This window comes from Adiantum capillus-veneris, chromosome 23 (genome assembly GCF_014529385.1).
Source record: "Adiantum capillus-veneris isolate H3 chromosome 23, ASM1452938v2, whole genome shotgun sequence".
In the NCBI taxonomy this organism is placed as follows: Eukaryota; Viridiplantae; Streptophyta; class Polypodiopsida; order Polypodiales; family Pteridaceae; genus Adiantum; species Adiantum capillus-veneris.
In genome coordinates this window covers 126,452,217-126,472,638 of record NC_140953.1, presented here as the reverse complement: position 1 = coordinate 126,472,638, position 20,422 = coordinate 126,452,217, and the positions used below count along the sequence as shown (strand labels likewise).

General features: G+C 43.4%; 1 protein-coding gene across 7 annotated transcripts in view; it reads left to right on the top strand.

The window, feature by feature from the left end:
• The window catches only part of LOC147428506 (uncharacterized), a 68,204-nt gene extending 51,556 nt beyond the window's left edge, over nucleotides 1-16,648 (top strand). For 3 of the 7 annotated variants that reach the window (XM_086497581.1, XM_086497579.1, XM_086497582.1), the window contains 5 exons: nucleotides 14,351-14,483; nucleotides 14,593-14,732; nucleotides 15,504-15,578; nucleotides 15,751-15,855; nucleotides 16,006-16,648. In XM_086497581.1, the coding sequence (XP_086353707.1) occupies nucleotides 14,351-14,483; nucleotides 14,593-14,732; nucleotides 15,504-15,578; nucleotides 15,751-15,855; nucleotides 16,006-16,092 (540 nt within the window). In that variant the 3' untranslated portion in view covers nucleotides 16,093-16,648. Of the gene's footprint in view, nucleotides 1-14,350; nucleotides 14,484-14,561; nucleotides 14,762-15,503; nucleotides 15,579-15,750; nucleotides 15,856-16,005 lie in introns of those variants that run through there. The other 4 variants (XM_086497580.1, XR_015186063.1, XR_015186064.1 and 1 more) reach the window with 4 other exon arrangements.
• The last annotated feature ends 3,774 nt before the right edge of the window (nucleotides 16,649-20,422 follow it).

Here is a 20,422-nt window from a genome sequence, read left to right as displayed (position 1 = left end):
TTCAAAAGGGAAGATGTACATAAAAAGAAACCCACAGCCCCTCAGATGTTTGCCAAACAACAGGCAAAATACTACAAGTTATTTCCTTGATATGGGTGTGGTGAAGTAGGGCATGTGCAAGCAAATTGCCTTAAGAAAGAGGAAAAGCTTGAGGACAAACCATAAACTTCTAAAGCGGTCGAGTGACCAAAGAAGGGAGAGATGAAAGCAGGACTCGCACAAGATTTCTTGGGGACGCCCAAAAACACAGGTTTGAGATAGAGAGCCACCATCTTGTGTTGACAATATCTTTTCATATTTGAAGTCCTTGAGCCATGACGCCTGTTACTGGCAAGCTCTGTTTGCATTGCCAGGGCTACAGGGACTTCCATATCATGCCTTTGGTGGGTTACGATGTGCTCTTGGGGATCCCTTGACACCAGAAGAACAATGTCATTGTGGACTATTGGGCTAGGAAATTCTAGCTAAATAACAGTAATGCTAGAGATGTGTTCATTGGTGTTAAAACTCAAGGGCGAGTTGGTCCTTCGTATATTGGCTTTGCCCATTTCAAAAATAATGAAATCAAGTCTTTTTGTTTACTTGATCTTTATAGATAATATGGAGATAAAATAAGGGCTCAAGTTTGAGAGAGCTAGAGTTGGAGCGTCAGAGTTTCCTTCAAGCTCATGCTGATTGATTGATTTTCAGATGGTTCTCCTGGTGAGTTACCTCCTGAACGACCAGAGGATGAATACCATAGAGTCGATACCTGGCAGTATTCCTCTGAACCGACCAGCTTACAGAGCGAGCAGAGTTCAACATAAAGAAATCTTGAGCCAAGTGAAAGACTTTTCGAAAAAGGGTGTGATCCAGTATAGTACTTCACCTTTTTGTTCTCTAGTGTTACTTGTGCAGAAGAAAGAAGGAACTTGGACATAGCTTATGAGAGCCATGCCATAGCTTATGAGAGTCGAATGTGTTCAAAATCACGTCATCTTTCATAGAATTATGAAAAGGACCTTTTGACAATTATTCATGCTTTGACTCATTGGAGGCATTATTTGATAAGGGCAGACTTTACGGACTATACGAATCATTCGAGATTGAGATGTTTGTTGTCTGAGAACAAGTGGTCAGAAAAACACATGAGATGACTTCTGAGGAGGCACGAATCAAGAAAGCATGTTCACTTTGAAGATGGTCCCAGTTTTTCTTTGTCTTTTGACAGTTGTAGATCTAGTTCTAGGGAGGATGAGAGGAGACGAAAGAAGTAAAGAAAGACAAGAAAATCAAATTGAAGAAAAGCAAGCCTAGAAAGCATAGGAAGCAATCTAGTAGTTCTGAGGAGGAGACCTCTTCCACCTCTTACAATTCGGATAGTGATTGTTACAGGCTTAGACACTCCAATAGCATTACACGAAAAGAAACTTGAAAATTACTGAACTTTAATAGAGAGAGAGAGAGAGTCGACACAACACGTCAAAATTCCGTGCCCAGAAGCAGTGGCCCTGGCGCCCCTTTTGGCATTTCTTTATTATCGATCACTGCAAAGTACAACTCCCGAGGGACCTCTGCCCTTAGACTCTGCGTCCAGATGTTCTGCAGAGGGAGGCCCCAAGGGCTCTCATAAACAGTATAAGGGATGCCCAAAAGTAGAGCCCCAAAAGAATCAGGTTCAAAAGCACTTTCATCCAAAAGCTCTGGTCCCCAAAAGCTAGGGCTGAGAGCTGGAAAAGCTACCAGTGTAATTTACGAAAATCCATAGTCCAACCACATCAGCACTGCAGCGTGAAACCCGGAAATCCATACAGTCCCACCACGTCAGCACTGCAACGTGAAACTTGGAAATCCGCACAGTCTGGCACGTCTGCATTCCATACAATCTACCACGTCAGCATGTCAACGCATTTTATGAAAGTCTCTTTCAGGGTTCAAGCTTCTGTCTTTTAAGGTTTCGGGCCCCACGGTCGGTGCTTCATAAGTTATTCAAGTTAGTCCGTTCAGTTTCTCTTGTCCATTCCGCCATTTCTCTTTCAGTTTGTCATGCCACGTCATCTAGCTAGTCTCATTCCTTCCGGATGTCCTCAAAGTCGGACGGAAGGAATTGTTCATAAAATTTAGCTTTGATCCGAGTCCACGGTCTGGCTTGGGTAGCTTTCAGAATCTTGGCTAACCACCAATTGCTTGCCGTCTCCTTTAGATACATCCGAACATGATGCGACTTGGATTTTTCAGTAAAGTTTCTGTTGGCAAAAGCGACTTCAAGACAGTGCCTTGGTGATATTTGTCCATCCTATGTACTTGTCAAACTTGACATCCTTGTCACTGGATTTGAAAACCCGCATCTTGTGGTGACGCTTGCAGTTATCCTTCTTGAATTTGATCTTCTCCTTAGTATTATGTAGGGAAGTAGCAGGCGTTCTCCTCTTGGAAGAAGGCTTAGATACCGTATGAGAAGTGGAAGTAGTAATATAATCAGGGGAGTATGATGAACAAGAGATGTAGACATCCTTGTATTCATTAAGCGGTGAGAGTTCTTTTCTTGGCCCTTACTCTTAGAAGGCTGTTTGTTTCGATCCGGAGATCCCTTGTGCGCTTCGGCACCTCTTCCTTGTTTTCCTCCTGTGGGTTGTTACCACCGGCAGGATTTTCATGACGCCCATCGGCATCTGCTCCTTGTCGATTCTTGATTTCGTCGAAAATTTTCTGGACAACCGGCAGCGTGAGATATGTTGCAATTTTGTGGGTTGAACTCGTACTTGCTGAAATTCTTCTTCAGTGGTTCTCCCTTGGTGCGTCATGGTTCTTTTGGTTCCTTCTCGGAATCGTCCTCCTTTGCAGCAAAAGAGAGGTGACCAAGCTCTAATACCACTGTCACAAACAGGAGCGCACACAAATAATCAATAAGCTGAAAATAAATAGAATATTGACCAAAAGAGACGAGGGAGAAGATCGACAAGTACTAGGGACTAGAAGATGGGTTGGTCTCCCCCCTTAAAGAGAACGTTTATGCAGAGAGAATCTTTTTACAAGCACCAGATCTGGAGAAACCTCTCTATTTTAAATTTTTAGACTCAATGGTTGTTTCCGTCTTATGGGGGAAATTTTGGGAGACTAGCTCTCGATTCTTTTCTTGTTTGTACTCGGAGCAAAAAGCTGATTTCGTTTTCGGAATCCTTGAGCATAGGCTGAAGCCTCTTTGCTCCCTCTCCGCAATGGAGTACCTGCAAAAAGCACAAACACGAAAACAAAAACTCGTAGAGCATATTCACAAGCTTTACCTGTCGCTCCAAGTATGGAAAGCAACCTCTACATGTCGACTTCACGCGATCACTTGCAAATTCTTGGCGCTAGAGTCTCCTCTAGGTAGTGCTGGCAAATCTGGGAGGAGGTTGAGTGCTAGGACTGCTTTTATAGTTTCCGGAGGGCGGTAGGAATAGCTGACAGAACCCCCGCAACAATAGCAGGGCCATTGGGGTGTTGGAATAGTTGGAGGAGAGAGAGAGTGTTGATGGAAGTTTCTAGAGAGAGGAGAGAACGCTGTCGTTTTCAGGAAGGGGGCGCTTCTTAGTTTTGCTTTATTTTTAAAGTGGGCTGTCCACTTATTAAGTGGGCAGTCGGTCACTTTAAAAAAATAATGTGAGCTTGTTTGAAAACTTAATAAAACTTTGTGAGCTTTAAACTGATGCTGCACAGCACTTCCCAAGCGTCCCTGGATGCAATCTCATGCACATATGTAACGCATACATAAATTTTCTGGTGGGAAAGCATTTGCTTTCCAAGAAACAAAACATCATGCTTTTTAGAAAAAGCTTCCTTTATTCTGTGCCTGCGTCTTTATGCATAATCCTTTATCCAATTTGAATTTCCTCCCAGACAAATCGAATATTCCCTATCCAATGTGTCCGTCATCCATTATGTGACGCATCCGGAATACCCATTTCTCGGTTTCTCCCACCGAACTTACGGTACAACTCCTTGTGTCACGAGGACATGGCAGTTGCTAACTTGAGTTGTTGGTTTCTTTCCGATGATTTTTGTTTAATTTTTGGGACCCTCTTTTTGAAGTTACAAATGGCCGGACATTGTATGGCCAGTGTGAAACCACCGACAGCCAAATATTTCAGCCGTAGTCGGGAAGGGCATGTCACCACGAGTTGGTCGGGCCAGTCGGCACTGGAATCCGAGCAGTAAAAGGGTGTCTAGGCTCAGTACAAAGTCATTTAGGCCCCTCACAACACTTATAAGTTGGTGGGTACTAGGAAATTAACTCAAAAGAGGCATAAGGGACACATGGCGGCTCCAGATGCATTGCCATAAGCATCAGCAAGAGGGGGCGCCCATTTCAAGAGAGGGGGCTGATTTCAACTCATAAGTGTGCTACAATGTGTGTGAGAAGTGGGTGCAGGTGCTCACAGCTTTAATGGAAAGCTTGCCTTCTCCCTTGCTCTATGTAGCGCGGCGATTTGCTCTCGTGCATCTCTCTCTCCCCTTTGCACATATGGTAATGCCCCTCTAGTTGGGCTTTTATGATGACCATGTACAATTATGGGGGTTTTATGCGCATTTGCCAAGGCAAGAGCCTTCTGTACAAGAACCGGATTAGCTAATTGCTAATCCTCTTCAGGGATGCACAGTTCTATCGCAAAGGAATGCAAAAACAAAGAGTTTCCTCGCGTGAAAACTCATTTGATTTGAAAGGGAACTATCCCATTGCGTGCGGGAGCCTTTGAGACACGTGTAGACGTGTTCGCTCCGCCCAAAATGATGCGAAACAGAAAATTACAGTCTGCTGTGTTTTCCTGCAGGTTTAGGGTTTCACACCTAAACGGCAAGATATCACCCGGGGAGCCTCGGGAAGGCCTTGGGTGCTTGTATAGGACAGTTTAGAGATATTTCCCGCAAGGAATCTCGTCTAATTCAAGGGGCAAGTGACCCTATAGGTGCGAGACCTCGAGGGCTACCCAAAAAAGTGATCGGCACGTGAATCGGAGTACAAAACAGAGAATTACAGCTTGCTGTAATTTTTTGTAGGTTTTTGGTTTTGGCCAGTTTTGATGCCTACAGGTCCCAGGAGCTTCGGGGAAGCTAGGGAATCACCGAACAGGTGTTTTGGCGCAAATTGGAAGCCAAAAACGAAGATTTCAGCGTGTTGTAATTTCTCGCCAGGTTTTGCGAAGTGCTCTAAAGTGCGTGGAAAGTTTTCTTGGGATTTTGTCACAAAGTGATGACGTGGCTGCCCGCTCTGTAGAAACCCTAACCCTAATTCTGCCCTAACCCTAACCTAAAAATCTGAAACCCTAATTTTGTCCTAACCCTAACCCTAATTTTGGCATGGCTGCAGAAATGGCTGACGTGGCTGACCGTACGCCTGCTGACGTGGAAGCCCGCAAAACGTGGCGGAAATTGCGGAAGTGGCAGTTTGCTTTTTGGCCGGCCTTTTAGGATACGCAAATTGAAAGAGAGAGAAGGAGAACTCTTTTGCTTTATTCTTAGGGCAAGAGAGAGAGAACATGAGAGAAAAAAGCATAAGCTTTTTAATTTTTCAGCTTTTGAAGCTTTTGGGGCTCTGCTTTTGGCAACCCTTGTAACTTTAAATAAGTGAGCAGGCCTCTCACAACTCAGGGCATTTGGACGCAGAGTCTGAGTGTGAGTGCTTGCCCGCACTCTTGTACTTTGAACTCAGATTAATATAAAAAGAAATACCGAAAGGGGCCCCAGTCTTTGGGGCCAATATCTGTAGGCACGGAACTCCGTCGGGCCAATGTTGAATTAAATTGTGTACTGTGAACTGTTTTGAAGTGGTTATTTGGTGCTGTCGCGGTAGATTCTTGACTTGGAGTGTCCAAGTCTGTTACAGTGGTATCAGAGCACAGCCGATTTCTCTTCTACGGGAAATCCGATCCCAAATTTTTTTCCGCGGCACCTACGGCTTCACGCAAGGATCAGTCGACTCTCTCTGCATCCGGAGATGCGGCAAAGGATCACAACGAAGATTCCAGCAAGGAGTATGGCCCGCCTCGGCCTACTCAGGCGGAGCGTCGAGAGATGGAGCGGGCGATGCAACAAAGATGATGCTCAATTTTGCGAAGGACCCAAATTTTGCAAAATATATGAGCGAGACTTCTTTTCAGGAAGTGCATGCGTAGTGGTAGAAAACCACAACCCCAAAACCCGCTCTCAAGAAACCTTCTGCTGCCAAGAAGTATACAGAGAAGGAATTAGAAAAGGTGGTTGATGCACGAATTGCTCAGCTTTTTGACGCGCAAAACAAAGCGGAAAAGCACGGCAAAAAGCAGAAGAAAGGCACCGACTTCCCGGGCTATTTGGGTTGTCAGTCGACATTTGAAAAGGCAAAGAAACAGAAGAAGCGTGTTCGATTTGAAGGAGTACCCAGTTCTTCTTCTTCTTCTTCTTCTTCTGACAGTTCTTCTAGCTCATCTGACTCGAGCGAAGAAGATAGAAAAGGCAAAAAGCGAAGCAAGAAACAACGCTTCGGAAAGGGCAAGAAAAAGGCAAAGAAGTCTAAATCTCGCCGAGTGAGTGACAGTTCTACAGAGGACTCGTCTACAGACAGTTCAGACTCTGACGACAATAACTTTTATGCAAAGAAGAAGAATTTTTATAAAGCCAACCAGTATGACTTTCTCGAAGACAAAAGCAAGAAAGTCTGAGAGTTTAAAGAAGGTGGACAATCAATTAAATTTGACACGTTTTTTGGTTATAGAGATGCTTCGAAGGCTTTGTCTTTTGTACAACAGTTTGACATCGCTTTCGCGGGAGGACGTTACTCAGAGCACTCTAAGATTCGGAGAGCTGCCTCTTACTTCAAGGGGAATGCTCGAACTTGGTGGTCCACGCTTCATTAAGCAAGATCGCGCCAGTTAAATGGCTGAAATTCAAGAGGCTTTTTATTTCTTCTTGGTTGACTCGAGAGTATGAACGTGATATATGAACTGCTTGGAACTATCTTCGGATGACCAAGAAAGATACAGTGGACGCTTATTGCGAGAGGATCTGGAGCTCTTTTCTACCCGCCTCTTCATTTAAGAAGATCTCGTTCAAGGAACAGATTGAGCGGTTTACCTTGGGTCTACTTACAGAGATCCGAGATCAATGTTTGGAACAAAAGTTAGCTTCTATTCAGGAGTTGATGAGTCATGCAAGACGAGGTTTTGCGATTCACTCTGGAAATCTGACCTACCCCACCGATGAGGTCATGACACAAAGAGCTGAACAGACTTCTACAAATGAAAGTACAAAGAGAAAGAGCAACTCAGAAAAGAAAGATGCACGACCCAAGCTTATAGCTCAGGAGAGAGCTTGCTTCATCAGGGAGGGGAAGTGCTTTAAATGCTAGGAACCTGGACGTATCTCCGCGAAGTGCCCTAGAAAGAACAGGATGACGAAAGGCTTGAGAGTACGAGAGCAGTTGAGGAACGTGGAAGAAAAGGCAAGATGAAAAGTGGGTACCGATCCCAGCACGATGGACGAGAGTACAAAACTTTTCCGAGCTTGGGGCAAAGTGAAAGACCAAGAGGCCTTGATCTTCTTTGATGGAGGAGCCAAGGCCAACTTCATTTCACCGGAAATGGCGGCGCGGCTCGAGATCACTCCCGATCGGATGGGACCACTTGCGGAGGCTGTTCTAGCGGCACTCGGTAGGGACGTAGCCATTACACCTGTCATTGGCAAACTTCGGTTGCATTGTCAGGGGTATTTGGGGTACGAGGACTTTTACATAATGCCTTTGGAAGGTTGTGACGTTCTCTTGGGAATTCCTGGGTACCACAAGCACAACGCCGTGGTCGATGATCAGGCAAGGAAAGCGACATTGACTACAGAGAAGGGCAGAATCATTGTACTCGATATAAAACTGAAGGGCGAGTCTGTCCCTATTGTATCGGCTTCGGCCATTTCTAAATCAATGAAATCCAGTTTGTTTGTTTACTCGATCTTTATGAAAGAGTTAAGTGACGAGGATAGAACAAATATGTCTGAACTCGATAAAGAACGCCAAGACTTTCTCCACTCTCATGCTGATTGCTTCTCAGAGGGCTTGGCAGGCGAGTTACTACCTGCTCGTCCTGAAGATCATACCATTGATCTGAAACCTGGAAGCACACCACCGAACCGGCCACCTTACCGTGTGAGCCAAGCACAGAATGAAGAGATTATGAACCAAGTGAAAGACCTTTTGGGAAAGGGTCTCGTCCAGCCTAGTACTTCACTGTATTGCTCTCTAGTGTTGTTGGTTTTGAAGAAAGACGGATCTTAGAGAATGTGCATCAATTATAGAGCTCCCAACAAAATCACCATCAAAAACAGATTTCCGATTCCTAGGATCAATGATATACTCGACAGATTACAGGGATTCTCGTGTTTTAGCAGGATTGATTTGAAGAGTGGATAATTATCAGATCAGAATCGCGTCGGGGGACGTCTACAAGACAGCCTTTCGGACGACTTTTGGGTTATTTGAGTTTTTGGTGATGCCTTTTGGCTTAACCATTGCTCCTGCGACATTTAACCGGATGATGGACATGATTTTTCGAGAGTACAGGCTATTTGTTGCCACTTTCTTTGACGATATCGTTGTTTTCTCCAAGAATGAGGCAGAACATAGAGATCATCTGCTTCAGGTCTTTCAGGCATTACGAGATCACAAGTTAGTGATTAATGCAAAGAAAAGTGAATTTCTCCTACCAGAGATACACTTTTTGGGACACATTGTCTCAGCAGACAGCAGGAGTGCAGATGGATCCGGCCAAGATAGAGACTATCCGTGATTGGCCCGATTTGAAGAATGTCCATGAAGTTAGAAGCTTCTTGGGATTGTGTTCGTACTATAGGCGGTTCATTCGAAAGTTTGCAGAGGTTGCTTCCTCTTTGCATATCTTGACACAGAAAGGAGTCTCTTTCTCGGACAACACAGATTTATGAGAAAGAGCTTTTGGCGGTTATCTATGCTCTTACTCAGTGGCGGCATAACCTACTCGGAGCGAATTTTACTGTCTTTACAGACCATCAAAGTTTGCGCTACTTCTTGTCACAGAAGCAACTATCGGAAAAGCAGATGCTGGGGGCGAACATCTTGTCACACTTTCACTTTCAGATTGTCCATGTTCAGGGACATAAGAATATGGTGGCAGATGCTTTGTTCCGGAAGCCATTGGTTATGGCTATTTCTACGATACATCATAGGAGCTTCGAGGATATGGTTGACCAGTATGCCACAGATATAGATTTTGCAAACGTTTTCACACGGATACTGGATGGGGAGATAGTAGCAGGATATTCCATTCGGGATGGCTACTTGATGAGAAAAACCATGTTGTGCGTTACACAGCCGTTGAGGGAAAAGGTTATGACTGAATGCCACTGTCCACCTTTTACGGGTCACCGCGGCATAGCTACCACCATGAAAGGGGTAGAGAGATAGATACTTCTTTTGGCCGAGACTCAAGAAGGATGTGGAAGAGTTTGTGCGCAGTTGCTTGGTATGCCAAAAGGTCAAGTTTGACAGGTATAAAGCACAGGGATTGTTACAACCTTTGCCCATACCCACCCGCCCCTGGAAAAGTATTGCAATGGATTCATTTTTGATCTCTCGAGAACACAGAGTGGTCACGATGGTATCTGGACTGTTATTGACAGATTTAGCAAGCAGGCTCATTTCATTCCAGTGAAGAAAACAGTCAAGCCGGATCACTTAGCGAGACTGTTTGTGGCCCAGATTTTTAGATTACATGGCATGCCTGAGACGATTGTCTCCGACAGGGACCCCAGATTTACGAGTTTGTTTTGGAAAGCAATTTGGGAGAAGATTGGCACGCGGTTGCAGTTCTCGTCATTCTTCCACCCGCAGACTGACGGGCAATCTGAGATTGCTAATTTAGTGGTTTTAGATTTATTGAAGTCTTATATCTCGGATCAGAAGACTCAATGGGAAAAGTATCTACCTTTCGTGGAATTTGCCTACAATAACACGATACACTCTTCAACGGGGAAGGCGCCATTTGAGATTGTTGAAGGTGCAGCGAAGGTTCCACCCTTTTTAAGCACAAAAGATAAGCTTTTTGAAGCGAATGAGTATACGCGTGACTTAGGTACGGCTTTTGCCAAGGTCCGCGAGGCTTTGCAAAAATCTCAAGAACGACAGAAAAAGGCAGCGGGATCGCCATCGTCGCGATTTGAAATTGAAAGAGGATGATTGGGTGTTCTTACGTTTTGAGAAGGCACGCCTGAGAAAGAAAAAGGGAAAGGAGAGGCTTTTTCCAAAGCCTTGTATGAGATACTACGGACCTTTCCAGATCTCCGAAAAGATCAATGATGTCTTCTTCCGACTGAAACTGCGTGACACTTGGAGGATTCACAATGCATTTCATGTGAGTCTCTTGAAATCTTTCAAAGGTGATGTGCCTGATGAAGGGGAGCCCGATGAGCAACCCAAAGTGGAGGAAAACGAGATCCTTGTTCCTGAACAGATTTTGACACATAAGGACACAAAGAATAAAGGTAAACTCCGAAGGCGGTTCTTGGTTAAATTCAAGAACTATCCTGCATTGGATGCGAAGTGGATGGAGGAGGCGGACCTAGCAGATACTCCTTAGATTGTGAAACTTTACCTCAAAGCTTTTGGTTTAGCATAGTCTATTTCAAATGGAACCCAGAATTCAGCTTGGCCGGAGATCTGGTGCAGTGGGATGCACAAGAGGGGAGTTACTCCGCTCCTTTGTCAATGGATGCCTTGATTTTAGAATACTAGAGTCACTGATGTCTCTTTGAGCTTCAGGGATACTAAGAGTTGACAGTATTCTGCTATATGATTTTTTGAAATGGAATTCCTGAATATGAAACTGATTTGTTCTTGACTCGTTCTTAAGTGCAGGAATTGATAGACGAAATGACTGCAGCATTTTGGTCTAATTGATCTCGAATAGACATGGTTGCAATAGGGGTTAGTCAATCGGGCATCGATGAGGTCCCGACTGGATCTAGATGCGATTGCTAGCTACATGGCCGATAAATCATGGTCTAAGATCCGAATGAATGTTGAATGTCATGTGATGTCCTGTGATGTCTAGTGATGTCTTGTGATGTGACTGTTGATTGGTACATGTGCTAGATGTGTGTTCCTAGTACGTAGGTGCTAACAGTCAGTGTCTGCTAAGACGGTTTATGACCTCTGTCTGTTTTGCAGGCGTAATCGAGGGCGATTACAATGCTCTCAAGAGGGGGGTATGTCACAAAGTGATGACGTGGCTGCCCGCTATGCAAAAATCCTAACCCTAATTCTGCCCTAACCCTAACCCTAATTATTTCCTAACCCTAACCCTAAAAATATGAAACCCTAATTCTGCCCTGACCCTAACCCTAATTTTGGCATGGTTGCAGAAATGGTTGAAGTGGCTGGTCGTACGCCTGCTGACGTGGCAGTCCGCAAAACGTGGCGGAAATTGCGGAAGCAGCAATTTGCTTTTTGGCCTCCTTTTTAGGATACGCAAATTGAAAGAGAGAGAAGGAGAACTCTTTTGCTTTGTTTTTAGGGCAAGAGAGAGAGAACTTGAGAAAAAAAAGCGTAAGCTTTTAATTTTTCAGCTTTTGAAGCTTTTGGGGCTCTTCTTTTGGCAACCCTTGTAACTTTAAATAAGTGAGCAGGCCTCTCACAACTCAGGGCATCTGGACGCAAAGTCTGAGTGAGCGCTTGCCCACACTCTTGTACTTTGAACTCAGATTAATATAAAAAGAAATACCGAAAGGGGCGCCAGTCTTTGGGGCCAAAATCTATAGGCCCGGAACTCCGCCGGGCCAATGTTGGATTAAATTGTGTACTGTGAACTGTTTTGAAGTGGTTATTTGGTGCTATCGCGGTAGATTCGTGACTTGGAGTGTCCAAGTTTGTTAGACAGACTTTGTTTGTGGAGACTTCTACTATGGTTATGTTGCCGAAATCGGGTTAGAGTAGGGGAATTTTAGCCCGATAAAAGTGGGACAGCTTGTAGAATTTTACAGGCTTTTCTCAAGTATAAAGAAATACCGAAAGGGGCGCCAGTCTTTAGGGCCAAGAGGGTGTCTTTGCCTGCTTGATAGCGCTCTAGCTGCCAGGCTGTGGTTTGTCTTGAATTGTTGAATTCCAGTCACAGACTGATTCGTGAAGTTCCTTTGTGTCGTAAAGTTAAAGTTTCGGGTGAAAGCCTACGTCTACCGCCCTACGGGCTGGTTTCACCTTGACGATGCTTAATGTCACACATCATATGACACATCAGAGTTGTCCATTCAAGATGGCTTTTGTCAGTTCCAGTAGATCTAGAGTTCCTAACTTTTACAGTTCAAGCGTACACATTTAAATATCCTAATTTCAGTAAACAGAAATTACTCCGAAAAATAAGAATATAGTCCATTTAGCAACATCTTAGCACAGTATGGGTTTTGAGGAGCTTACATAGGCAGATTCTACACATTAGGCACCGACATCATCATAGTTTGTTGCGCCCTCCCTACGTTGAGCAGTCATCATTCTATGCTTTGAGCACCTTTCTTGGCTATGTTCTTCTAGCTTCCCAAGCTCCCCATCTAGCATCTGCGCCGAGCGCTGATGTGCTAGTTCCAATGTACCGACTGCCTCTTGGTTTTGGTACTTATCCAACTCCATACGCTTGGCCTCCACCTTTAGAGCGTCTGTAGCCCAGGGGAGTCTTTGCGTTGTATATACCAGGTTTGTCCTTGTTAGGGGTCACAATTTTTGCTTAGTAGCTTCACTCACCGGGATGGCAAGTGGTCTTGTGGCAGGCAACTTGTGTCAAGACTACAGTGTCACTTGCATTGGATAGGCAGTTACAATTGGTTTTGGGTTCATAGTTGGGCAGACACTCTCGATTGATGGACCAGATCCGTCGGTGGTCTCAGGCGGCGTAACCGCAAAACGTTTTAGACCCGAAACGTTTCACCCCGAAATGGGGCGTTTCACCCCAAAAGATTTCACCCTAGGCTAAGGCCTCACTGAAATGTCTGACCAAAACGCCAATTTTGTGTGTATATAGAGTTATGTATAGACAAAATAGGTGTTCACAATGCAGTGAATAGACACACATGCTATGTTAACCTTGAAATATCATATACATAATAAATAAATAACTTTTTAATGGCCAAATTCTCCAAAGGGATTTTTTTAAAAAGGCGTTTAACTCCGGGCGTTTCACCCTGCAGGTGAAACGTTTCGGTCATTTCACCCGTTTTGCGTTTCAAGCCTGCTGAAATGTGTTTCGCGGTTACGTTGGCACTAGTCTAGTGGACGAGAGGCACTTGACGGGACACAAAGGAGTGGTAGTTGAGTGAACACCGTGGTTAGTCTACCACGGCCACCACAGTCCGGATATGTGTAGCTACCTTTTAGAGATATATGTTGAAAGTTATGGATGCAATGTAGCTATTGTATATTTGTTCAGTCTAGTATGAGTTTGATTTGAGTCTTTGGTCTAGAGTCTAGTCTTGTTACATAGTACTCTCCCTGCGTTGTTTGAACCTCAACATCCCCATTGTATCTTGTGTGCACTTGATCTGGAGCTATGTGTGCTGCCAACCAGTCTGTAGTTGATACACTGGGAGCAGTTGAGCTTACATTGGGCTTGGAGTCTTATCTTATTGTGTTTGTTTTGAGTGCAGTGTCTTTGCTGTGTTTCATTTCAGTTTCAGTATATCAATATTTCTTTCAGTTATCTAGCTAGTGCCATGGAGTGAGATTTCTTTCGCAGACTGCACTGATGAGCACCCATATTAGAGAGCTTGACATAGTTTTCCTGCTACAGGTCAGTTACTAGTTTCTAGTTAGTTACTAGTTTCTGTTCAAAGAGGTCTGTTGGGAGAAATACTATGGTGGGGGTGACAATTTTGCAACAAGCACTACTTGAGAAGAGGATAGTCTTTCCTATGCAGAGTTGTTCCCTTGTAAGATTGTGTTACCAATCTGCAAGAGGACACCTAAGAAAAAACATTGGGAATGAAGGCAATTGATAAGATCATTGTATTGCTGCTCAAATTCATTGCCCTTTGAGCATCTACTTCTCTTGCAAGAAGAATCTCATTCAATTTTTTTAGAAAGGCAAAAATCATACGGCCTTACGGGCATCTGAAACAGAATGCTAGAAAGCTGCATTGCCTTTGATATCATCCTGCTGTATTGTTTGACCTTAAATAAGGCAAGGTGTCAGGCCCAGCCTGCAAGCAAAGAAGGAAAAAATAGAGAAAGTAGGCCCAATTGATATTCAAAATGGTTATCTGCATATTGCTCATCAAGCTAGTTCTGTTCTTGCATAACTTTGCAGCTCAATGTTTTCATCACAGATTAATGTGGTTCTATACATATCAGGTGTCGGTTTTGCAAATTGCCACACGTGAGTTTGTTTTCATACTGGATTTGGTCAGCTTATCTCGTCAACATGGCCGCTGTCTGAGTGCGTGCATTGAATCAATTTTCTGTTCACCAGCAGTCTTGAAACTAGGTATTGAATCGTTTTTTGGCTAGGTCTCTTTGTTCTTTCACTTAACCATTTCTCTGACATGTGAAGTTAAATGAATAGGATTTATTCTCTGCGTGCCTACGCTTTGTAGGGTATGCGGTGTACAATGACCTGGAACAGCTTCTGCAATCCTACTCTGAATTAGATTGTTTTCATCGGTGCGAGTCAGTACTGGATTTGCAGATCGTTGCTGGTAGAGGAATTAAAGGCGGCCTATCTGGCCTTGCAAAGGTAGAAGAATTAACTGACAAAACATCTTGTTGTCAGATAGTTGTGAAGCTCAAAGAGGAGAGAAGGTGGGAACAAACGGATTGTGTCATTCAAGTAGCATACACCATACAGAAGAAATTAAAGAAAGGCCCAATTTAAGTGTTTATTAAAAGAAAGGGAGGTCTCAATTAAGTCCTGGGAAATGATTTAAACACCGCTTGTTTTTGTCATTGATTTTAGACTCTTCAGCCTATCGCATCTTCACTCTGCAGAGAAAATTGCACAACATTATGATATGTTTGTTATGAAACAGCTTAGAACCAGTACATAGACGATATAAAAGAAAATCAAAGTATGTGTCCTGATAGGCCAGCTCTACCTTCATACTTCCTAGTAGATTTCCCGACTCGACTTTCCAATCTGTTGGGAGTGGTTTTAAGAGCTCTACATTTGGACTTGAGATTAAGTTTCTGTGAAGCTTCATAACAAGATAGAATCAAGAATGTTTAGGGATCACGGAATTGTATGATGGGAGGCTACCTGTTATAATAAAGAAGGATGGAGGGTTGGTGTTACAAACTTGCATAAATGCCTCTACACCCCTATATGGTCTGCCAGATCTACATCCTGCTGCTTTTATGTTCACATTTCCATGTTCACACTTTATTGTTAGGCTCAACTATCAAGCAGACAGGGTCTGAAAAAATTGGGCCAGCTGCAGATTGCTTCCAAGGAAACGACAATTTTGTGTATTTGTTTAACCATTTGAATAAGTTTCTTGATTTGTTGAAGGCGGTATTGGGGAAAAGCATGGACAAGCGAATGAGAATGACGGATTGGGAGAGACGTCCTCTAAGCATGAAACAGGTTTATTTTTTCTAATTTGCAGTCCTTTTCTTACTAAACCATATCCACTACATGACAAGTTAATGATGGCACACTTTCTTTCTTTCTATTTCTTCTAATAGGGGCATTATCTTATGTAGGCCATTGTGACATATGCTTGACACTTGTTAGATGTGTTTATTTTGTGCTTCAGCTCCACTACGCTGCCTTGGATGCTGCTGTTCTATTACCAATATTTGATCACATAGACTCAAAATCGGGGAAAACGGTCTCTCACATAGATTGGAAACTGCATGTGGTAACCTCTCCCCCAATGTTGTTTTCCAATCCGTTGGGACTTGTGCAGATGTTGCCAGTTCTAAACATGAATTTTACACTGTTGAGGGTTCATTTAAGACCTGTTTTGTTACAATTTCTTGTTTATATCACCTATACTTCCACATTGCAGGATCATTTCAAAGCACAGAAAACATACTTGAAACCACAAGCTCATGAAGATGATGTGGAAAGCTCCAGCTCACCGTCACAGGGATAGATTCCGTTACGTAATGGTATGCAGTTTAGCATTATGTAAGAGGTATTATGGGAAAGATGTCATGCTTCTTACCCATAACTGGAACTCAGTCGTTAGCGAAGGATTGAAGGGGTAAAAGCAAAAGACGCTTTCGACGACCCTTTCGACATGATCACAAGGGGGTTGGTGCGTCAGAGCAGCAGCAGTATTTTCCTTTTTGTGACATAGAGGGATATGTACAGCAGTGGAGCAATGAGTACCTTTATGATAGCCTCTGCTGATCTGAGAGAGTACATACAGACTTGGCACCATGATTCAAGTATTCACTTGATTTGACAGCTCTTTCATATTGTCAGCAGCGCAAAGGAACACCTATTTACGGTAGGTTACTTCACACTCATAGCATGCCCTGCATATATGCCAAGTAAGGGGACTTCCTGCCCTGAATCATAGTGATTTAACCTCTTGGTTCTTGGCTATGCAAGCAGTCACATAGCTGTGTCTTGTATATTTTGTGTAGAAAAATGTAAATTTCCATCTCTCTCTCTCTCTCTCTCTCTCAAGTGTGGTAGATTGGTTATGCCATTTCCCTCTTGAATAACAGTTCTTGAGTTCAACTCCTCGTCGGATAGATCTGGCCTCTTGGGATAGTTTTCCTACGACATTAAAATTCTCTTCTCTCTCTCTCTCTCTCTCTCTCTCTCTCTCTCAAGAAAAGAATAATTTATTACATGAACATCTCAAGGGCACATGCCTCAAGATAAATACAGCCATAGAGGTGTGATCCCAAAAATCCATAAAACATATACTCAAAATACCAAGACTTTCTTCATTCACAAGTTCCCAGATCTCCTAACGTATACATTTTTATCAAGTCCAAGAGGTGGAAATTTTATCATCAGTGTCTCGAGCACAACAACAAATATTCTCTTGTCTGAATTGTATGAGAATACTCGGAAGCCTTATCAGACTCGGGAGAAGTAGGTATTTTATGAATTGGGTCTTAATTGTTTTCTAGTATATCACTAATCTAGTATAATTAAGCTATGAATGGATCATTGGTCCATCAACCACAATCCATATCAATTGGTATCAGAGCTCATGGTGTAGAATAGCAAGATTGAATATGATCCACATGTTTGTGCCCGACATTAAATTGCATTGATGAAGAACACAATCGGTGAAGCTATTGAGTGACATCCTTGAGAGCAAGAGTGTATGAATGTGTGTGTGTGAAAGGTTGTGTACATGAGGTGGCTCTGGTATGGAGGAACGTAGGGGCTGAAAATTGCACAATAGATTGTAAATGGAAGGTGGCTGCAGGCTGAAGGGGATTGTGGAGGGAATGGCGATTGTAAGCTTTGTAGATTGTGAGGGGTTGTGGGGATGGTCACAAAGGTGGGTGTGTGCAGCAAGCAACTGCGGTGCTAGATTGGAGAATGCAGGGGTTGAGGGGGATCATGAAGAAGGTGAAGACTCCAGGATATATGGGCTGGTGTTGTGGGGAGACTATGTAGTGGCCAACGGCCACACTTCCTGGAGACAGATATGCTCGCATAGCACTTGAATCCTCTCGACAGCTAGCCATACAAGGAGATACAACATGTTGGTATGGGGAGGTGACATCATGGTTTCAGGCACATGGGTTCAACATAGACAGGTTGCCACCTTTCCGGTACTCATTGGATGCACCATCTCTCACTCTTACATAGTAAGAGATCACCAAGCTCATCTGCCAAGACCTAACCCAGCTAGACACCAGGAGGACATGGATACAACCAGCACAGGAATTGGGCACCAAGATGGCTTTCTACAGAGACCACCTCCTCTAACTCACGGAAGATGGTTTTGTGGCGAGACCCAAATACATGGATGCCCACTTGTCTCATGGGATACGATGTGCTATTGGCCAATTACGCACATCTTCTCACCAGTTGCGGATTGAGACTGGGAGATACAACGGAGTACTAGCAGAGGACAGGACATGCCCCTTGTGTAACATGGAACCTGAGACAGAGCTACACTATACATGCCGTTGCCCCGTCTACTACGAGATACGAGGCCGCTTCCATTGCTTGTTCAGAGAGGGTTTTGGACTACTCTCAAGAGTCATGGGATACGAAGATCAGAGATGCCTGGGTTTGTTCTTGCTCGAGCTGCGCAGACACAGAGATAGCTTGATGAATGGCGAGGCTAGCCAGTCTCAAAGACGGATCACAGACTTCTTCAGAGCAGACACGGGACAGCCGCAAGAGTCACTCCCATAGCAGAACTCCCCCCCGTCTCACACCAGAGGCACACTGATTGACCGAGCAATTGAACTGGGGAAATCCAGGTGCCCGCGACTGCGAAGAACTACACAGCATCGACGAAGGCTACGACAGAAAATTTGGAGCACGTTGGCCAGGCATACAAGACGCCCGGTCATACTACTAACCATGGAGGAAATTGATGAGATTCGCCAACGACCGATGCTAGATCTCTTGTGATTCAGCTATCTCAACAAGCCGCCCATTATTCTGCTTAGTTTTTTGTCTGGCTCACATCGACCAACTTAGGACCCCATAGTATATATCTTTGTTTTGTACTGTTGTTAGGTTATTTTGTTACTCTGACTTTGTATCAGATCCACCACTTTGTAACTTTCAGGTCTCATAGGTCATTGTGGCCTTTTGAAGACGTTAATATAACATTTCATTTCATTTCATTTCTCTCTCTCTCTCTCTCTCTCTCTCTCTCTCTCTCTCTCTCTCTTTGTGTGGAGACTATCTAGTCACCCCGCTTCCCCCAAAAAAAAACCTCAAACCCCCCTACTCGAAGGGGAATTCCAAACCATACATCCAATTGAAAACAAGACTTTTCAGTCGCTCAAATCTCCTACCATACACAACTTGATTAGATACCAGAGGAAAAAAAATTCTTCTGTCATCGACACCACAAGAGAAATAGAAATATGTTGATCAAGAAGAAAGAACCATCTCAAGAAGATAAAATTCCAGTTGTGGAATATGTGCACCTACCTATGTGTGCGTGCGCGTGCGCGTGTGCATGTGTGTTAATACATTATACACACATACAAACACACTTGTGTGTGTGCGTGTATTGATATAATATGCACACATACACGTGTGTTTGAAGAGAGAGAAATAAACCGAGAAGGGTCCTTTATGAGAGTGGATGAATTGTATATTTGGTGGTGTAGATATGACCATTGCCTACCCTTGGATAGCATGTATGGGAGAGAGATGAAGCGAGAAGGATCCTTTGTGAGAGAGGGTGAAGGGTATATTTGATGATGTAGATATGGGCATTGGCCTCCATTGGATAATACCTTTTCCTCACCTAGAAGCACACTAAGCTTGCCCCATTTATGAAAGATGCGACCAAAACTCATGAAGGCGACTAGGTGTTCTCTTTGTAACTACAAAAACCTCCCCCAAACCAGATGGTTTCATGCCATGTCTGTCTGTGTGATTCAATGTCTCCAAGATATCTAGCATTTTGATGTGAGACATTTAGAACAAGGAAGTCTTCAAATAGCCTTGAAGATGCTCAATGGATTCTAATACCAGCCACCTTATAGAATAAACAACAAGTCTCTAATGAGAGCATTGAACCTTGTTGTCATGTGAAGAGTCTAAAAGAATTTTTAAAAGAACAACTAAATTACTGGATTTCATAATGTGGGACCCAAAGACAAGATGGTGGCAAATTATTGAATGACCAAGTTGCACTAATTGCTAGAGCTATCACAGTATAAACACTGACATCTTCTCAACAAAAGACCTTTTAGAATTAAACACTTAGAAAAGCATACAATTGAAGCTTGAAAGAATACATTAAATGTGCTGCTACATGCAAATGTTACCAAGTTGGTGAAGCAAAGATGTCCTTTGCTCACAACAAAAAAAGGTAAAAACTTACCTCGTCTCATCACCACACAAGTCTTTTCTATGAAGGCCTAGGTTGCTACGAGAGGAGTCAATCTTGTAACTCGGTGTGATTGATTTCAATATTCCAGCCAAGGCTTCCTTGGAACAATGTATGCAAGGCCAAAACGGCATTGGAACAATGACTTTAGGGTCATGTTCGTAGGTTCAAAGCTCCTCTCTCTCTCTCTCTCTCTCTCTCTCTCTCTCTCTCTCTCTATATATATATATATATATATATATATATATATATATATATATATATATATATATATATATATGTATGTATGTGTGTGTGTGTGTGTGTGTGTGTGTAGGATGTAGTATTTATGCCTTATATGAGAGAATGATGGGTAGAGTGAGAACCCTTGGAAGTGTTAGATGCAGTTAGAAATTGATGTAAACGATGTAATATACATTGA